General features: G+C 44.5%; 1 protein-coding gene across 1 annotated transcript; it reads right to left on the bottom strand.

The window, feature by feature from the left end:
• Positions 1 to 17,499: 17,499 nt before the first annotated feature.
• On the bottom strand, positions 17,500 to 21,729 carry LOC119300543 (cytochrome P450 87A3-like). The gene is made up of 6 exons (XM_037577479.1): positions 21,515 to 21,729; positions 21,079 to 21,403; positions 20,786 to 20,932; positions 20,117 to 20,368; positions 19,608 to 19,675; positions 17,500 to 17,698 (listed from the first exon to the last, which is right to left on the bottom strand). The coding sequence occupies exons 1-6, from the start codon at positions 21,727 to 21,729 to the stop codon at positions 17,500 to 17,502; spliced, it is 1,206 nt and encodes a 401-aa protein (XP_037433376.1).
• Positions 21,730 to 22,094: the final 365 nt, after the last annotated feature.

Here is a 22,094-nt window from a genome sequence, read left to right as displayed (position 1 = left end):
GGATCCTGGAGTGGATGACCGGCAATGTCCATCATGAAGCCAATGCATTTGATATCATTGAGCTCACCGGCCTGCCCACTCCTGGCGAATTCTTCGAGGAAGGCTGTCAACTACATGCTGAAGCTATTGAGAGCATATTCCAGAGGCCTGAACCAAATATGAGTCAGATGCTCTCAGTGATGAAGCCATTGCCCCACGATGCTCCTTATCCAACAGAGTTCTTCCTTGAAGACTTTGAGTTCCTGCCCAAGACCATATATCACATCATCCGGCGGACTCTCTGGCCTATTAAAGGGCACTCTCCAAATGCCAAGATCGAGGGTGCAATGAAGACTATGATATTCTGTATCCTTCATGGCAAATTCTTCAACGCACAGGATTTCTTCATACGCCAACTTGCAGCGTCAGGCTCAGATTTATTTGGTTTGAAGTTCTATGCTCCTTGGGTGATGAGGCTTATCAAACTGCACTCTGCGATCTCGTATCAGCCTTCAGCCCGCAACCATCGGATCTTCCTGCCAGATGTGGATACCTCTGTCGAAGCTATATATCCTGAGCCTGCCAAGAAACCTATAAGTCTTCAGAATGCAGAACACCAGAGCTTCACTCAAAATGATGAAGGTGTTGAAGCCATCTCCAGGGTGTATCCTTTGAATGGCACTACACGTGCGCCACACCATGCTTCAACTGAAGCCACTGATAGTGCAACTGCTTCAAGACCCAAGAAGCGCACTCGTGTTCTCACTGACCGAGAGCTTCTTGTGGCCCTTCATCAAAAACAAGATAGGCATCACGACTGGCTAAAGCGTCAGATGAAAAGCCTCTCGGTGGATGTTAATCGTCTTCGAAATCTTGCCACCAAGAATGCCTTCGTCACTCATGAAACCTGTCGTCGTACATGGAAAGGGCTCTCAATGATATGTACTGAAGCTGAACTTGAAGAGGATGGCTTCACAGAGCGTTTCAAGTTTGACACCACACCTCCCAGAAGGGCTGTGATGCAAAACACACCATCACTTGAAGACTCTGAGTTTTCTTCATCTGCTGCCATAGTCACTGCCAGAATCATTGATGAAGAAGACGATGCTACATCACCGCCACCTGCTTCAGCACCTCCAAGCTCTTCTGCACCGCCAAACACCTCCAACGACCCTGCTGCTCCTGGGAATGAATAGACACTCTATGTCTTCAAACCTTTTTGGTCCTTGCTGACAAAAGGGGGAGAAGCATATGAGTTGATAGTCTTCAAGCGGGTCCATATGGGCGGGTGCTTTATGTTTTGCTATATTTTGCTTCGTGCTCACAACTCTCGTTTTTTGCTTCATTTGGCTCTTTGAGTTGTAACACTAAGACTCGATGGTCGTCTGCTACTTGTTTGCCACCCTGTTTTGGGAAGATAAATTCCGCATGTGCGATGATAAATTCCGCACTTATCTCATTCCGCAGACGTCCATTTTCTATTATACATGTCATTATCTTCATATACCTTCACATGCATAGTCGATTGTCATCATAAGCTGAAGTGGATCTCCACAAGTACAACCTGCCATGTGCATTTGCATTCCAAAAGCAAATTAACTTATATGCACATCTTCAGGGGGAGCCCTTGCAACTTATGAAGACAATTCCTTATCCTTTATAATTTCACAGACTATATTCCCCGTTGAAAACTTCAACTAGTTTGTCATCAATCACCAAAAAGGGGGAGATTGTAAGTGCATCTAGTGCCACCCCTAGTTGGTTTTGGAGTATTGACGACAAACCTAGTTGAGGGACTAATGTGTTTGTGAGAATTGCAGGATAACACAGGTAGAAGTCCCTCATTGATTCGGTTTTACTACCAGAGATAACCCCTAAAAATGTATGAAGACATTGAAGCCAAAGGTGGTATATGAAGATATTCACATTGAAGACTATGACAAAAGAAGACACGTTATGAAGCCTATGGAGCTCGAAGACTTAGATCTTTCGTAGTTCTTTTTCTTTTGTGTTGAGTCATAGGAACCACCGTACTGTTAAGTGGGGTCCAGGAGAACCAGTCAGAATGACTGAAGTGATGCCTAATCCAAAAACCTATGTATTCGAGTGAAGACAATGAGAGCGAATCTTGTCCAGAGCCGGACAAGTCAGCTTTGCTTGTAGCCCAAGTAAAGTTGCCATGAGAGTTTGAAATCTGACCGTTGAGACACGTGTCAGTTCCTTAGTGACCCAGGGTCATTTCGGACAAATCATGTCGGGTTGCCAAGTGTCTATAAATAGCCCACCCCCTACAACCATAACTGGTGGGTTGCTTAGATTTCAGTGCACGGCTTTTGTCGTTTGAGAGCAACCCACCTCGAAGCCTTTGAGAGAAAATTCCTAGCGAGGAGAAAAGCCCTAACCACCCAGAGCTAGAGAACATTGGGCATCACTTAAGTCTTCTTGTCTGTGTGATCTGAAGACTTATTACACTTGAGGACTGTGAATCCTCCAAACGCTTAGGCATCGCGTTCAGAGCATCTAAGAGACATTGTGAATTGCCAGTGAACGAAGTCTGTGAAGGTTTGGGAGTCTACCTTGAAGACTTACCAGAGTGATTGGGCGAGGACTATGTGACCTTAGCTCAAGGAGAATATGGTGAGGACTTGGTGTCCTGAGCTGCATGTTTAGGACTGGGTGTCCGGGACTGTGTGTCCTAAGGTTTAAATACCTAGCCGCTCCAACCAGACGTACAGTTGTCACAGCAACTGGAACTGGTCCAACACATCATTGTCTTCAACGAGTCACTGGTTTCATCTTCACTTCCTTTTTCTTATTGTTACTCACTGTGAAGCCATTGCATGCTTGCTCTATCTTTTGTCTTCACAACGTGAATGTATGATCTGTTTGGCTTCATAACTTCTTCCTACCTGATCCTTATTACACTACAGCTGTTTGTCTTTGTGCTTTCACTCTATTGAATACTTGACCATGGCTTGCCTAGTGTAATCTAACTTCCGCTGCATAGTAATAGGCAAAGTCTTCACTGTTTGTCTTCATAACTCCCACGTTTTGAAGACTTTCATAAAAATCGCCTATTCACCCCCCCCTTTAGTCGATATAACGCACTTTCAAACACTGAGACCGAAAGGTCGAGCGTGAATCATATAGTAGATATGATCAACATAGTGATGTTCACCATTGAAACTACTCCATCTCACGTGATGATCGGACATGGTTTAGTTGATTTGGATCACGTGATCACTTCGAGGATTAGAGGGATGTCTATCTAAGTGGGAGTTCTTAAGTAATATGATTAATTGAACTTAAATTTATCATGAACTTAGTCCTGGTAGTATTAGCATATCTATGTTGTAGATCAATAGCTCGCGTTTAGCTCCCCTGTTTTATTTTGATATGTTCCTAGAGAAAACTAAGTTGAAAGATGTTAGTAGCAATAATGCGGATTGGATCTGTGTTCTGAGGATTATCCTCATTGCTGCACAGAAGAATTATATCCTTGATACACCACTAGGTAACAGACCGATTGCAGGAGCAAATGCAGAAATTATGAATGTTTGGCAACCTCGATATAATGACTACTTGATAGTTTAGTGTACCATGATTTACGGCTTAGAATCGGGACTTCAAAGACGTTTTGAACGTCATGGACCATATGAGATGTTCCAGTAGTTGAAGTTAATATTTCAATCAAATACCCGAGTTGAGAGATATGAAGTCTCCAACAAGTTCTATAGCTAAAAGATGGAGGAGAATAGCTCAAGAAGTAGCATGTGCTCAGATTTTCTGGATACTACAATCGCTTGAATCAAGTGGGAGTTAATCTTCCAGATAAAATAGTGATTGACAGAATTCTCTAGTCACCATCACCAAGTTAGTAGAAGTTCGTGATGAACTATAGTATGCAAGGGATGACGAAAAAGATTCCCGAGCTTTTCATGATGATGAAATCGATGAAGGTAGAAATCAAGAAAGAGCATCAAGTGTTGATGATTAACAAGACCACTAGTTTCAAGAAAAGGGGCAAAGGGAAGAATGGGAAGTTAAAGAAGAACGGCAAGCAAGTTGCTGCTCGAGTGAAGAAGCCCAAGTCTGGACCTAAGCCTGAGACTAAGTGCATCTACTGCAAAGGCACTGGTCACTAGAAGCGGAACTACCCCAAGTAATTGGCGGATAAGAAGGATGGCGAAGTGAACATAAGTATATTTGATATACATGTTATTGATGTGTACTTTACTAGTGTTTATAGCAACCCCTTAGTATTTGATACTGGTTCAGCTGCTAAGAGTAGTAACTCGAAACGGGAGTTGCAGAATGAACAGAGACTAGTTAAGGGTGAAGTGACGATGTATATTGGAAGTGGTTCCAAGATTGATATGATCATCATCGCACACTCCCTATACTTTCGGATTAGTGTTGAACCTAAAAATAAATGTTATTTAGTGTTTGCGTTGAGCATGAATATGATTGGATCATGTTTATTGCAATACGGTTATTCACGTAAGCTAGAGAATAATTGTTGTTCTGTTTACATGAATAAAACCTTCTATGGTCATACACCCGATGAAAATGGTTTGTTGGATCTCGATTGTAGTGATACACATATTCATAATATTGAAGCTAAAAGATGCAAAGTTAATAATGATAGTGCAACTTATTTGTGGCAGTGCCGTTTAGGTCATATTGGTGTAAAGCGCATGAAGAAACTCCATGCTGATGGGTTTTTGGAATCACTTGATTATGAATCACTTGATGCTTGCGAACCATGCCTCATGGGCAAGATGACTAAGACTCTGTTCTCCGAAACAACGGAGCGAGCAACTGACTTATTGGAAATAATACATACTGATATATGTGGTCCGATGAGTGTTGAGGCTCGCGGCGGTTATCGTTATTTTATGACCTTCACAGATGATTTGAGCAGATATGGGTTTATCTACTTGATGAAACATAAGTCTGAAACATTTGAGAAGTTCAAAGAATTTCAGAGTGAAGTGGAAAATCATCATGAGAAGAAAATAAAGTTTCTACGATCTGACCGCGGAGACAAATATTTGAGTTACGAGTTTGGTCTTCATTTGAAACAATGCAGAATAGTTTCGCAACTCACGCCATCTGGAACACCACAGCGTAATGGTGTGCCCGAAAGTCATAACCGTACTTTATTGGATATAGTGCAATCTATGATGTTTCTTACCGATTTACCACTATAGTTTTGGGGTTATGCATTAGAGACAGCTGTATTCACGTTAAATAGGGCACCATCTAACTCCGTTGAGACGACACCTTATGAACTGTGGTTTGGCAAGAAACCCAAGTTGTCGTTTCTTAAAGTTTGGGGTTGCGATGCTTATGTCAAAAAGTTTCATCCTGATAAGCTCAAACCCAAATCGGAGAAATGTGTCTTTATAGGATACCCAAAGGAGACTGTTGGGTACACCTTCTATCACAGATCCGAAGGCAAGACATTCGTTGCTAAGAATAGATCCTTTCTAGAGAAGGAGTTTCTCTCGAAAGAAGTGAGTAGGAGGAAAGTAGAACTTGATGAGGTAATTGTACCTTCTCCCGAATTGGAAAGTAGTTCATCACAGAAATCTGTTCCAGTGATGCCTACACCAATTAGTGAGGAAGTTAATGATAATGATCATGAAACTTCAGATCAAGTTACTACCGAACCTCGTAGGTCAACCAGAGTACGTTTCGCACCAGAGTGGTACGGTAATCCTGTTCTGGAGGTCATGTTACTTGACCATGACGAACCTACGAACTACGAGGAAGCGATGATGAGCCCAGATTCCGTGAAATGGTTTGAGTCCATGAAATCTGAGATGGGATCCATGTATGAGAACAAAGTATGGACTTTGATTGACTTGCCCAATGATCGGCGAGCCATTGAGATTAAATGGATCTTCAAGAGGAAGACGGACGCTGATAGTAGTTTTACTATCTACAAAGCTAGAATTGTCGCAAAAGGTTTTCGACAAGTTCAAGGTGTTGACTACGATGAGAGTTTCTCACTCGTATCTATGCTTAAGTCTGTCCGAATCATGTTAGAAATTGCCGCATTTTATGAAATCTGGCAAATGGATAAACAAAACTGCATTCCTTAATGGATTTATTAAAGAAGAGTATTATATGATGCAACCAGAAGGTTTTGTCGAACCTAAAGGTGTTAACAAAATGTGCAAGCTCCAGCGATCCATCTATGGACTGGTGCAAGCATCTCGGAGTTGGAATATACGCTTTGATGAGTTGATCAAAGCATATAGTTTTATACAGACTTGCAGTGAAGCTTGTATTTACAAGAATGTGAGTGGGAGCACTACAACATTTCTGATAAGTATATGTAAATGACATATTGTTGATCGGAAATAATGTAGAATTATTCTGCAAAGCATAATGGAGTGTTTGAAACGAGCTTTTCAAAGAAAGACCTCGGTGAAGCTGCTTACATATTGAACATCAAGATCTATAGAGATAGATCAAAACGCTTGATAAGTTTTTTCAATGAGTACATACCTTGACAAGATTTTGAAGTAGTTCAAAATGGAAGAGTCAAAGAAAGAGTTCTTGCCTGTGTTACAAGGTGTGAAATTAAGTAAGACTCAAAGCCCAACCACGGCAGAAGATAGAAATAGAATGAAAGTCATTCCCTATGCCTCAGCCATAGGTTCTATAAAGTATGCCATGCTATGTACCAGATCGATTGTATACCCTACACTGATTTTGGCAAGGGAGTACAATAGTGATCTAGGAGTAGATCACTGGACTTCGTCGTAAAGGGTTACGTCGATACAAGTTTTGGCACTGATCCAGATGACTCTAAGTCTTAATCCGGATACATATTGAAAGTGGGAGCAATTAGCTAAAGTAGCTCTATGCAGAGCATTGTAGACATAGAAATTTGCAAAATACATACATACCTGAATATGGCAGACCCGTTGACTAAACTTCTCTCGCAAGCAAAACATGATCACACCTTAGTACTCTTTGGGTGTTAATCACATAGCGATGTGAACTAGATTACTGACTCTAGTAAACCCTTTGGGTGTTGGTCACATGATGATGTGAACTATGGGTGTTAATCACATGGTGATGTGAACTATTGATGTTAAATCACATGGCGATGTGATCTAGATTATTGACTCTAGTGCAAGTGGGAGACTGAAGAAAATATGCCCTAGAGGCAATAATAAAGTTATTATTTATTTCCTTATTTCATGATAAATGTTTCTTATTCATGCCAGAATTGTATTAACCGGAAACATAATACTTGTGTGAATACATAGACAAACAGAGTGTCACTAGTATGCCTCTACTTGACCAGCTCGTTGATCAAAGATGGTTATGTTTCCTAGCCATAGACATGAGTTGTCATTTGATTAACGGGATCACATCATTAGGAGAATGATGTGATTGACTTGACCCATTCCGTTAGCTTAGCACTTGATCATTTAGTATTCTGCTATTGCTTTCTTCATGACTTATACATGTTCCTATGACTATGAGATTATGCAACTCCCGTTTACCGGAGGAACACTTTGTGTGCTACCAAACGTCACAACGTAACTGGGTGATTATAAAGGTGCTCTACAGGTGTCTCCGAAGGTACTTGTTGGGTTGGCGTATTTCGTGATTAGGATTTGTCACTCCGATTGTCGGAGAGGTATCTCTGGGCCCACTCAGTAATGCACATCACTATAAGCCTTGCAAGCATTGTAAATAATGAGTTAGTTGCAGGATGATGTACTATCGAACGAGTAAAGAGACTTGCCGGTAACGAGATTGAACTAGGTATTGAGATACTGACGATCAAATCTCGGGCAAGTAACATACCGATGACAAATGGAACAACGTATGTTGTTATGCGGTTTGACCGGTAAAGATCTTTGTAAAATATGTGGGAGCCAATATGAGCATCCAGGTTCCGCTATTGGTTGTTCACCGGAGACGTGTCTCGATCATGTCTACATTGTTCTCGAACCCGTAGGGTCCGCACGCTTAAAGTTCAATGACAGTTATATTATGAGTTTATGGGTTTTGATGTACCAAAGGTAGTTCGGAGTCCTGAATGAGATCGGGGACATGACGAGGAGTATCGGAAATGGTCAAGACGTAAATATCGATATACTAGACGACTATATTTGGACATCAGAAAGGTTCCGAGTGATTCGGGTATTTTTCGGAGTACCGGAGAGTTACGGGAATTCGCCGAGGAGTATATGGGCCTTATTGGGCTTTAGGAGAAAGAGAGAGGAGAGGCTGGGCGCCCTCCCAATGCCTAGTCCGAATTGGACTAGGGGGAGGGGCTACGCCCCCTCCTTCCTTCTCTTCTCTCTCCCCTTTCCTTGACTCCTACTCCTACTACTTGGAAGGGGGGAATCCTACTCCCGGTGGGAGTAGGACTCCTCCTAGGGCGCGCCATAGAGAGGGTCGGCCCTCCCCCTCCTCCACTCCTTTATATATGGGGAGGGGGCATCCCTTGGAGACACAACAATTGATCTCTTGATCTCTTAGCCGTGTGCGGTGCCCCCCTCCACCATAATCCACCTCGATAATATCGTAGCGGTGCTTAGGCAAAGCCATGCGTCGGTAGAACATCATCATCGTCACCACGTCGTTATGCTGACGGGACTCTCCCTCAAAGCTCGGCTGGATCAGAGTTCGAGGGACGTCATCGAGCTGAACGTGTGCTGAACTCGGAGGTGCCGTGTGTTTGGTACTTGATCGGTCAGATCGTGAAGACGTACGACTACATCAACCGCGTTGTGCTAACGCTTCCGCTTTCGGTCTACGAGGGTACGTGGACAACACTCTCCCCTCTCGTTGCTATGCATCACCATGATCTTGTGTGTGCGTAGGAAATTTTTGAAATTACTACGTTCCTCAACACCCCCTACCTCGTGGCTTCCCTGTTGGTTGCTTGACGTATGGTCCAAGTCTCCTGGATCATGTTCGTTCTGAAAATCACGTTCCTGAAGGTTTCATTCCATTTGGACTCCATTTGATATTATTTTTCTGCGAAACTCTGAAATAAGCAAAAAAAACAACATTTTTGGGCTGGGCCTCCGGTTAATAGGTTAGTCCCAAAAATAATATAAAAGTGAATAATGAAGCCCAATAATGTCCAAAACATATGATAATATAGCATGGAGCAATCAAAAATTATAGATACGTTGGAGACGTATCACTCCTTGTCATGTCCGTGATCAAATCTGAGACTCTGAACTACCTTCGGTACATCAAAACACATAAACTTGTAATACCGATCGTCACCGAACGTTAAGCGTGCGGACCCTACGGGTTTGAGAACTATGTAGACATGACCGAGACATGTCTCCGTACAATAACCAATAGCGGAACCTGGATGCTCGTATTGGTTCCTACATATTCTAGGAAGATCTTTATCGGTCAAACCACATAACAATATACGTTGTTCCCTTTGTCATCGGTATGTTACTTGTCCGAGATTCGATCGTCGGTATCTCAATACCTAGTTCAATCTCGTTATCGACAAGTCTCTTTTACTCGTTCAGTAATGCTACATCCCGTAAGTAACTCATTAGCTACATTGCTTGCAAGGCTTATAGTGATGTACATTACCGAGAGGGCCCAAAGATATCTCTCCGACAATCGGAGTGACAAATCATAATCTTGATCCATGCCAACTCAACAAACACCATCGGAGACACCTATAGAGCACCTTTATAATCACCCAGTCACGTTGTGACGTTTGGTAGCACACAAAGTGTTCCGCCGGTATTCGGGAGTTGCATGATCTCATAGTCATAGGAACATGTATAGTTATGGAGAAAGCAATAGCAACAAACTAAATGATCATCGTGCTAAGCTAACGGATGGGTCAAGTCAATCACATCATTCTCTAATGATGTGATCCCGTTAGTCAAATGACAATTCATGTCTATGGTTAGGAAACATAACCATCATTGATTCAACGAGCTAGTCAAGTAGAGGCAAACTAGTGACACTCTGTTTGTCTATGTATTCACACATGTACTAAGTTTACGGTTAATACAATTCTAGCATGAATAATAAACATTTATCATGATATAAGGAAATATAAATAACAACTTTATTATTGCCTCTAGGGCATATTTCCTTCATTTAACGCCCACTCTCGTTGTCTGCCTATGAATTATTTTAACCCTCTCTTTCAACTGTTGATATCTCTATCCACAAGAGAAATGTGGTAATGCCTCTGCTTCCCCCTCTTTTAACGCCACCTCTCTGTGTCCCCCTGCAAATTCTTGTAACCCTCTCTCTTAACGGTCGATATCTCTGTCCACAAGAGAAATGTTCTAACGCTTCTGCTTCTCCCTCTTTTAACGCCCACTCGGTGTACGCCTATGAAATGTTGTACTTACCCTGTATTTCAATGGTCGGTATCTCTATCCACAAGAGAAATGTCGTAACACCTTTGCTTCCCCCTCTTTTAACGCACGCTCTCCATGTCCGCCTGCGGATTGTCGTAACGCTCTCTCCTTAACGGTCGATCTTTGTCTCCACAAGCGAAATGTTGAAACCATTCCGACTCCCTTTTTACGCATGCTTTTTGTCTCTGCCTGTGGATTTTTGCAATCCTCTCTTTTAACGGTTGATATTTGTGTCCACAAGTGAAATGTTGTAACGTTCCTGTTTCCCCCTCTTTAATGCCCACTCTATGCCTACCTCCGAATTGTTGCAACCCTCTTTTAAATTGGACAATATTTATGTCCGCCTGTGAATTGTTGTAACCTTCTCTTTTTAATAGTCAATATTTGTGTCCACAAGCGAAATGTTGTAAGACTTCTACTTGGCCCACTTTTAATGCCCACTCTTTGTGTCCGTCTGTGAACTGTTGTAACCCTCTCTTTTCACGGTCAATATCTACATCCACAAGCGAAATGTTGAAAACCTCCCACCTCCCCTCTTTTAACACATGGTGTTCGCCTACCAATTGTTGTAGCACTCTCTTCTACTGGTCGATCTCTGTATCCACAGAGAAATGTTTTAATGCCTATGAATTGTTGTAACCCTATCCTTTAATGGTCGATATCTATGTCCACAAGCATAATTTTGTAACGCTTCTGCTTCCCCTTTTTTCTATGGCCACTCTCTGTGTTTGCATTTGAACTATTGTAACCCTCTCTTTTAATGGCCAATATCTGTGTCCACAAGCGAAATGTTGAAACCCTTCCACTCCACCTCTCTTTTAATGCTCACCTTTTGTGTCCACCTGCAGATTGTTGTAACCCTCTCTTTTGACGGTCGATCTCTATGTCTACAAGCAGAATGTTGTAACGCTTAAGCTTCCCACTTTTTTAACACCCAGGCCCACTCTCTGTGTCTATCCGTGAATTGTTATAACCCTCTCTTTTGGTGGATGATATATGTGTCTGCTTGTAGAATTTTGTAACCCTCTCTTTTAGCGGTTGATATCTGTGTCCACAAGCAAAGTGTTGCAACCCTCTCTTTTAACGGTCATAAGTGTCCACAAGCGAAATGTTGTATTTCTTCTGCTTCCCCAACTTTTAATACTCACTCTCCGTGTCCTCCTATGAATTGTTGTAACCATCTATTTTATCAATCGATATATGTGTCCACAAGCGAAATATTAAAACCCTTCCTCTTGTTCCCCTTGTAGATGAGTTCGTAATTAGGGTTCTTAGAGTACTTTGAGTAATGGTTAGGGCAATGCTAGATTTGATTGTTCACACTGGATAAACCCTTCCTCTTGTTCCCCTTGTAGATGAGTTTGTAATTAGGGTTCTTAGAGTACTTTGAGTAATGGTTAGGGCAATGCTAGATTTGATTGTTCACACTGGATTGGATTGGATTCGATCAGATTCAATTGGAATCTATTACATTTTGGTTGAATCAGAGCAATGCAGATGTTGCTACTGCGTAGAGGATAATGTTGCTGCCTTAGTCATGCCAGATTAATGCATTTGTTGCTATTCTTGCCACATTGATACTGCCTAGGGTACTCATGGTAGATTGGCCTGTTCATGTCACATTGATACTGGCTACAATGCTACTGCATAGTGTGTTCTTGCTGTTTTGGTGTTGTTCTTTGTGCATGTTGCTAGATTGATGTGTGTGTGCATGATCATTAGGTGTTACGTGATTGCATGATCAGCATAGGACAATGCATGTGCATGCTAGTAGGACAGACAAACCTGAATGCCAAAAATTAGTAGCATGACAAATTTGAGCATGTGCATTTGACAGCTGTTATGATCTGATGGTAGCACTGATCATTGACATTTGCACTTGTGAAGTGCTGTGATCTGATCATAGCACCACTCAAATGTAACTGCCACTAATCAACAACAGCTGCAAATGATCAGTGCCAATCATCATCACTACTTTGCTAACTGTTGCCTACTTAACTAACAGGACAATGAAGACAGAGTAGGATGCAGGCGGAGGAGCACATGTCGGTGTCGACGCTGAGGCTGCCGAGGACCTCATCCCCACAAATTGCTGACTGGGGAGGGAGGAGGTTCCGGGCAGGGTGGCCACCATGAGCTCGCCGGGCACTAGCAGGAGGCCGAGGATAGGCCATGAGGAGGGTGCACGAGTGCCGATCAGGTTCTACGTGCAGATCAAGGACCAAGAGGACATCGCCATGCTGGTCAACCCGGCTGCCTTTAGGCCGAGGATGAAGCAATGGATGGTCGACAACCCTCTTCGCGTCGTCAGCCTCTTTGCCAACAAGTTGTGCGAGTTTCGGGTCAAGGTAAAGATCTTCAAGGGGCACATGGTGCTCGGGCGAGGCTGGGACGACGACACAGGATCGTCCCCTATGACCTGCTCGTCCTTCAGCTCTCCAGGCTGGGCTTGAAGGTGCAGATCTACAACGCCAACACCTCCAACATCTACAGGGTCCAGTGCAGGGCCGTACCCGAGAAAATGGAGGCCCGGTGCGAAATCAAAAATTAGACCCTCAATATAACAAATAGCAATCAGAAAAATCAAAGCTTGTATCTGCACTCTGGTTTTCACAAGAAACTATGATTTTCACAAGTAACTTTGATTCTTTTGGTAAAAACTTATCAAGAGCACATTTCCGAGGTCGAATTTTGTGCCTTTTCTTACGTTTTTCATAATTGACTCGAGATTCGTAATTCTAGGACCAGAATACATTTCAGAAATAAAAAAACAGGATGCGAATATCATGCATTAAAAGTTAACTTAGGAACAAAAATTGATGAAACAACCTTCGATTTATTTGGAAGGAACACCATTCGGCGGCAGCGAGGCTAGGGTCTTCCGGTTCCTCATCTCGGTTAATCGGCAACCTAGCGTTTGTGGCATGCCTCCAACTCCGATCAATGCACCCAGGTCGCAGGTCCAGCAGCAAGCAACAATTGGGATTAAAAGAAGCAGCAAAGATGTGTGAGAAGATGAGACAAAAGAGAAACCGGATAAATAGATCGACTGAGTGTAGAAAAATACCAATTCATTGAATAAGGAGATTTGTTTTGGGGAAAATGCGAAGGATTTGATCCGCTGGAATGGAATAGAATCGAGACTTTTGGTGGTGTGATTGGATCATGGGGAGAGAAAGGGATTTGCGTTAGAAGCGAAAGAGAATGGAGAGAGAAGAGGAGACGTGCGTGAGATGGGGCCTCCGCCTTGGAGTTATTTCGTTCCAGGTTCCAACGTATTAATATTTGCTGATGCGTTGATTACCCACCTTTGAGTTGGATTACCCACACCTAAACTAGTCATCAATGTTCTACATATAAAATTTGGCCCTGTCAATTTGGGGGCCCTGTACAGTCGAACACTCTGCACAGGTGTGCCGTACGGGCCTGGTCCAGTGCTCGAAGCATAGCTGCGTCGGCGACATCTGTCATGCCCTCTTGGTTCTCTTTGTCTAGATCGTCTGAAGTATGAACTAGGTTAGGTCTGAACTGAATTTTGATCGTCTCTTTTGTTGCTAAACTTGTCTACATTTTTCCGAGGGCTTAGAAACCTGGGTTCCAGCAGGGGCATGGGATGCCCCGCCGCTTTAAACTTAAGTGTAGTAGTATATTCTGATCTGCCTGTTCTTGCTATTATTGTTGTAAGATGCGTGTGCAGAGAGCTCCCAAAATATGTATATTTAGGTCATATGCTTTTGAAAAATCGACGACCAAACCAGGCATGTTAATGTTTACCACATAGTCAACGATTACCGACGGAGCCTAACTAGACAACATGTCCAACCATTTCACCACGCTAAGAGCATCTTCAACAGCCACGCTTCGCGGCGCGCATAAAAAACTAGTTTGCCGCGCGCCGTTCGTCTGGTTTTACGCGGCCGCCAACGCTGGCTCCAACAGCCGCGCTAAAATGCAGCGCGCGCCGCTCCAGCAGCGCGCAAAAAATGCAGCGCGCGAGACTCGCCGGGGCATTGCATATATGACATTTTTGACACAAAATAAATTTAAAACATTCAAAATGCAATGAACATGACATATAAAATTTCACACAAACAAGTTGATGAATAAAAGTTCATGCCCACAAGCTCAAAATCATGCCCACAAGTTCATCCAACCAAGTTCAAAATACAAACCAAGTTCAAGACACAAATGAAAGACACATCAATCCTCGTCCTCGTCTTCGTCCTCATCTTCGGAAGACGATTCTTCCGCCTCCGAAGATGAATCTTCCTCCCTCTCCTCATCGTGCACCGCATCACGTGAAGCTCCGACGGTGTTGGCAAGATCTTCAACGGCATCTTCATGAGAATGTGTGTGAGGAGGCACATCGAAAGACATTCCACCCATGGCGGCCGGAGGTGCACCCATGCCTCCCATGAGAAAAGCAAAACTCATGCCTCCCATGGCAGCCATAGCGTCGGGGGGTGCTCCAAAGCCACCCATGCCTCCCATGGCACCTAAACCGCCTGCGGTACCTCCGAAGCCACCCATGCCACCCATGGCGCCGAGGCCACCGCCACCCATTGCACGAACCATCGCTCTTTTTTGGATCAAGACTTCTTCACGGGAAAGATTGACAAACTCCTTTTGCGCCTCATTGAGGATAGATGTGTCCAAGAAGAACAAGTGCTTCTCCCATTCCAACAATCTTGTTCGCTCCTCATTGCTCACCTTCCTCTTCTCCAAAGCCACCTTCCTCTCCTCGGCCGCCAACCTCCTCTCCTCGGCCACGGCATCTTGGGTCCTTGCCATTTTCTTCACCTCGTTGGCTTCTTTTCTTGCCTTCACGATAGTTGTCATAGCATTTTTGAGCTCATCATCTCCTTTCCTCTTCTTCTTTTCGGTTTTGTCTTTCTTGCACCCATCCGGTCGCTTTGGCTTCGAGTATGAAACCGAGTTGGGTGTGGGGCTTCTCTTGCCGTCATCACTTGATGCATCATCCTCATCATCATCATCATCCAACTCAATTGTTCGCTTGCGTTTGTTGCTCAAATGCAAATCATCCAAATCATCACGCTTCTTCCATTTCTCATCATCCTTCAACACGTTATAGAAACGGGACAAGGTAAAGACCCTTCCTTTCTTGATCTTCCCCTTCTTGGTTTTCCTCTCCTCTTCTTTGAACAAGTTTTGCGCTATGTTGTACTACATGAAAACAAAGCAAGTTAGCACCAACAACAAGTATGATGAACATGTATGATGAACATGTATGAAATGCCACTTACTCTATCGTCCTCATTTGTGCCACTTGGGTTCAACTTGTCAACCGCCTTTTGACAAGCCGCCCACCTTTGACAATCCGAGTTGATTGTCGACCATCGGGACCGAAGTGATCTCTCGGAGCGGTCAATTCCACTCACGTTATGAACATCAAAGTGTTCTTTCATCCGCCCCCAATAAGCATCTCTACTTTGATAACCTCCAACGGATGGATCCCTCGACACTTGCAACCAAGTATTGCATAGTAAGATGTCATCGGCGTTGGTGTAATTGCCCGCTCTTTCTTTCGGTGCGTCGAAAATGCCCTCACCCTCCTCGTCCACCTCGAACTCATGGTCTTCGGAATGCATGTCACTGGTTTGAGACCAATGCGAATTGTTGGAGCCTACACCCATAGTTGACATGTATGCATCATCATTGAGACTACAAAGTTTTTTGAACAATGCAAATAAGCTATCTATATGAATGCATTGAAAAAATAACAAAAAAGAAAAGTTGGAATTTTTTTTACCTTGGGGGAATTTGGTCGAACATGTTACCGGATCAACGAGTGAGCTTGTCGGCGCTTCGGTAGCCGCCGCGCCCGTCGCACGCCCTACAAGCTTCTTCCTCCTCGCCTTCGAGGTGTCGGAGCCGTCCGCCGCCTTGTTTCTTCGCTAATGTCTTGCCCTTCTTTGGCCGCGCCGCATTGGGGAGCTTCGAGGAGGGGGCGGCGGCTCGGGCCGGCGCCGGCGCGACGACACCCGCCACCGAGCTCATCCGCGGCGGCATGAAAAGGCCGCGCGCGAGGCCGATGGTCGGAGGAGCTCCGGCGGAGGCAAGGCCGCCACCCGGGTTAGGGTTTGCGGCGGCGGCAGCGGTGGAGGGGTCGCGGCTATAGGATGGGGTGAGCGGGGTGCCGGCGCGTGCGTCCATGGGTGCAGTTCACCGGCGTCGGTGCGCGCGGGGCATAGGAGGCGGAGAATAGAGAGTGCGGCGCGCGGAAGCGGGCGCCCCAAATACACCTCGCGAGATAGCGAATCCGACCGCGCGCCCAACTCCTTATACCGCACGCGCGGTTATTGCGCGTCCGCTGAAGCCACCCGCCGGGTTGCGCGCGCGCTAAAATGGCCAAATTTGCGGCGCGGCGCTTGTTTAGCGCGGCTGTTGGAGATGCTCTAAGAGCCTAATCATGATGAAACTGCCATGTTTTTTCTCTTCCTTTTCCTCACAATGAGTAGTTCCAAAATAAACTCAAAACTCAAAACCTAATCAACAATTCAGTTTATAGTTGGCCTATTTATTGCAATACCCATGCATCATCTGCGGCAGCTGAAGGATTCTGAATAGGCAAGTTTTAACTACGCGTGATATAACTAAAATCTGCAAGAATTCCCAAGCGGTACCATCAACCAACTATAGACATTTTACAGCTTCATGTGAGCTACTTCCTCCGTCCAAAAAAATATGTCCCTCGAATGAATGTATCTAGGAAAGGGAGTATCGAATACCTGTATAGCGGTGGAATCTACAACCCCTACTCCCCCCTTCTCCCCTCCCCCGCCGCTACCCGCGAAGGCGTCGGGGAGGGCTCCAGATCGCCACCGCCGCACCCCCTCTCCTCCTCCTTCACCGCCGCCAGCGCGGCGGGGCAAAGCTCGGTCGTTGCCGGCGGCGGCGGGGCCTCTTCGTCCCCCGCATGTGGAGTTAGTCGCGGGTCAGATCTTGCGGCAGGGCGTGGCAGCGCGACGCTGCTCTTGAGCAGGCCGGCGATGGTGGCGTGGCGCCGAGCGGCGGGCAGCATGGTGGTGGTGCGGGCCTGTGGTGGCGTTGGCGGCGGTGCTTCCGGCAGCGCCTCGGCATCGCGGCCGACGCCGCGGGTCACGGGTCAGATCTCGCGGCAGGGCGCGGCGCTCGATGCCGGGCGTGGAAGTACGACGGCGCTCTTGAGCAGGCCGGCGATGGTGGCGTGGCGCCGAGCGGCGGGCAGCATTGTGGTGGTGCGGGCCGGTGGTGGCGTTGGTGGCGGTGCTTCCGGCAGCGCCTCGGCATCACGGCCGACGCGTATCACACGAGTAAATCCGTATCTAGACAAATCCGTATCTAGACAAATGAGTCTAGATACATCCGTATCTAGACAAATTCAAGACAAGTAATTCGGAATGGAGGGAGTAGATAATAATGGAAATCTTTTTTCCGAAAAGGATGGTATCCCCCGGGTTATGCATCACACGATGCACACAGCCATAGATAATAGTGGAAATCTAGCAGATGTTGGGACGATACCTGCACATTCCATGCAAGCTTTATTCATTTGCAAAAGTGAATCGCAGAGAGCCAGCGAAGAAACATTGATATTCTCGCAAAAAAATACATTCTTCTAATAGACTATCATAAAGTTGTTCACAAAGGCTCGGAGTAATACTACTGCCGCTAGTTTATCTACTCCCTATAATATTACTACTAACTACTCCCTTCCTCTATTTCAGACTGCTTTGGTCTAAAAGTTTATTTACATATGCCCTATGTGATTTGGTTCAAGTGGCCATGCAGTCAGAATGCTACTAAAAGAAAAGAAAAAGACTATCGATAATTTTAAAATGTCTTATAAGTTTCCAAGCACCTCTTCATATAATTTGCGGTTTGATATGTCTTATAATTCTCCATGGACCTCGTGCAAGGTGTGGAAGTTTGCCTTGCACGCATCTATTTGCAATTTGCGATTTATGACCGGTCATGGATAGGTTCCCCTGGGCACATCAGAAACAACTCTAGGGATGGCTTATAAAGCAATTACAACTTGGAGTAAAATGAAACAACTCTAACTGAATTTGGAGACAGCAGGAAAACCTTCTTCGGGACGAACCTTTCCATACCCAAATTCTTTAAATTAATACTAACTAGGGGCAATCGACTCTTGGCGATGCCAAATTTGGTCTCCTCTGTCGCTGGTATGTGGCGCCACACATGAAAATATATGCGAATGATTACACATAATTCGCACATGAAAAATACTTGAATGCAAACAGAAAAATAGGTAGATAAACATTACTACTTTAACAACAACTAGCATCACATAAGCTGATGTCGCTCATAACTTATCATTACTTTTCCTTTAGGCTCTTGGTTCATCTTGCTCCCATCAGCCTTAGGGAATGAAGATATTAGCTTGAGCTCAAAATTTCTTAACAAATGGCTCCATATCACCTTAATTTGTAGGTATGCCAAGGCCATGCCAGGGCAAGCATGCCTTCCACCACCAAATGTTGTGAAAGAGTACTTGCCACCAACTTTGTCCTCCTCTCTTCCAGGGCCAAACCAATCCGGGTCATACAAATGAGGGTCACTGTAAATGTGTGTTAGCTTATTGTTGAGTGCAGTAGGGACTAGAATGTTATGCCCCCTAGGTATGTCATATTCCTCGCCTTCCTTGGTATGCACCCTGAATTTCGTATGTGCCTTGCGAACTAAAACTGGTGCTGATGTGTGCATTCTAATTGCCTCCTTGATGCATCTATGCAGGGTATCCATCTCCGACAAGGCTTCGTAGCCTATTTGGTTCTTGTACATGCTAATGATATGTTTTTGCTCCTCCATGGAGCTATTAAGAACTTGGTGTTGCTCAACATGCAAGCTCCGGTCCATGTACTAGTGCTAGTGCTTGAGATGTGTCCGGCAACGACAAGGCCCATGATCATGCCAGAAATTTCTGCTTCGGTTGTAAAGCGACCGTCTTTATACTTGGAATTCATCAACCTCTGCAGTGTATCCTCCTCGACTCGGCCGGAGCTTCTACGTGACCTGATGGTTGCAGTGAATCTTTCTTTCAGCCTGATGTGTGCCTTGTCTCGTCGGCGGTTTCTCGGGGTTGGAGTATATGGGAACAAGAAACTGAGAAAGTTCAATCCGTTTGCAAGGTCATGGAATAATGAGTATACTTCTTCCAGCATCATGTCTCGAACCTCATATCCAAGTAGGCACCGACTTGAGATAAACATGAGCACCTGCTCGAGTTCATGTTTAAGGTCAACTATGCCATCTTGTCCCCACTTTGCAAAGTAGGCCTGTACAGTAGTATAAGAAAGCCGTCAGCCAAGTGCAGCCCACATGCATGGTATCACTACTTTTTTCATCTACATCTGCTAACCAAAAACTAATGACAAATGTTGAAACCAGGTCCAACACATACGCTATCTTGCTAATCTAATATGTTATTTTGGTTTATTAGACTTGTGATTTGTGGGCTGATTTGACCAGGTACACTCGATTCTTTTGCTCTCATGATCTTCCCATAAAAGATATTTACGTTAAATTATATATCATCGTTGCTAATTGCTATCATATAGCATGAACTTTTTTCATCTACATCTGCTAACCAAAAACTAATGCATTATACTCCCTCCGACCCAAAGTAAGTGCCGCTGATTTAGTATAAATTTATACAGCACTTATTTTGAGACGGAATGAGTATATAGTAGTACTACCATGAAATTAACACAACGAACCTCGAGGGCATGGACAACGTCTGGGTTGTCATGGAGTGACTTGAATGCTACAGCGATGACTCCTGATAGCGTGAAGACGCTGCCGAACAACAACGCTGAGACAATATCAACAGCCAAATTCTCACTTAGTGATGTCTCTTCAGCCCGCAGCTCTTCGATAATTATGTCAAGGAGGTCGCCATGTTTATTCCTTGGTGCACTTAACCTCTCTGCCAACGTGTCCCGGACTGTCTTCTGCACAATTTTCCTTGCCTGCACGCGCAAAGCATATCAACTGTTAATTACCTTTAGGGGCAGTTTAATCCACGTTTGTCAATCAAAACCAAAACTCAAAATATATATCCGCCCTCTAATTTATGGTGAAGGGACAATGGCCCCGGCCCTTGATCTTGGAAAAAGGAAGGGGGGAAATGAGAATGTTAAAATTCAGATGTCAGATTTTTAAACATCGCAAATCGAACATTTTCTATGACAAATTATGTTGTTACGGCATGAGAATTCCTTTCAGCGAGCATGGCAAATCCTAGCAAAAACTGAACATGGCAAGAATTTGGCATGCTCGCTGAAGGGAATCGCCATGCCACGACCATGTAATTTGCCATGACATGATTGAAAATCTGACATAAGATTTTTAGCGAAATCCAAAAATTAATTTGTGCATGTATGTACCTGCATGCATCGGTAAAATGATGTCCCGGGAAAATATATCGGAAAGGATAAGAGCTCTGTGAAAAGCACATCAAACGTGCTCCGCAGTTGTCCCGACTTGGTGGAATCAAAACCAAGGCACTTCTTCATCACCAGCTCAAACAGAAGCTGCAACGACAACAATATCTAGCTAGCATTAACTTGCTCTCATACAAGGTATGTAGATGCAGGATCGAGCAACTTGTAAAATTTCGTGCAAGTAGGGCAGGAAGAAGAAATGGGGTGGTAACCAAGGCATGTGTGTGTGCACTTACGTCGGGCGCACCGCTGCGCACATCGACGCTCGGCTTGGTGGCCCATGCGGCAAGGCGCTCTCTCACAGCGGCCTCCATCTCAGGAAGGAGCACATCTTTGAGAGTCTGGATACCCAACAGCGTGTGGGCGCATCTTCGGATGAACTTGTGGGTTTTGCCATGGAAGGCTTCCAGGCTCTTCTCCCTGAATATTTTTGCCGGTGCCCGTGGGAACCAAATACGGAACAATGTGTCTTCCTGCTGGAGGATAAACCGATTCATCTCCGGGTTGGTGGAAATAACCACACGCTGCCCCAGCAAGCTTGTCTTGAAAATCGGGCCGTACCTGAGCAAGCAGTAACCACAGAGTTACTTGTTTTCGAGCATATGATTTCTTGCAATGAAAAAACATGACAAGCAATAGTATAACATGGATCGATCTCCATTCGAGCGGTACCTTTTCATCCTTAGTTTGTAGAAGTCAGGGATGTCTAGGGAAGGGCTTGCCTTGAAGAAGTCCAAGGTCTCACCAATCACAGGGAATCCCATGGAGCCAGGAGGAAGAACCCCGTTGCAAACCGGGTTAATCCATTTGTATACCCACTGTACAAGCCATCCAATCACAAGTGTAACTCCACACAAAGCTATGTATTGAGGAACAAAAATGCCCATATCTCAAAGTGCAACTACTGTGATTGTAGAGGTCTTTGGATGCTTATATATGCAATCTAGCATTATGATTATTAGAGTTGTAGTTAATTAGTTGTCTGTGGATTGTAGAGGTCTTTGGATGCTTTTATATACAGGCTGGGATTGAGGAAATGAGAGTTTGTAGTCAATTAGTTAATTAGTTGTCTGCGGATTGTAGAGGTCTTATGATGATTCTTAAGTGGCTTTTGACTTCTACTTCTTTGGTCTAGCTGGCTGGCATCCACGAAGTCGCTTCGCACGGGGCAGATAATTTAAGTGGAGCACATAGAGTAAACCACACCATGGCAAACATCATCAAGTTAATTAGTATCCGTAAGAATCTTCCG

The sequence above is a fragment of the Triticum dicoccoides genome, chromosome 5A (assembly GCF_002162155.2).
Source record: "Triticum dicoccoides isolate Atlit2015 ecotype Zavitan chromosome 5A, WEW_v2.0, whole genome shotgun sequence".
Lineage (NCBI taxonomy): Eukaryota > Viridiplantae > Streptophyta > Magnoliopsida > Poales > Poaceae > Triticum > Triticum dicoccoides.
Note: the sequence above shows the minus strand (reverse complement) of the source record. Positions and strands in the feature narration are given on the sequence as shown.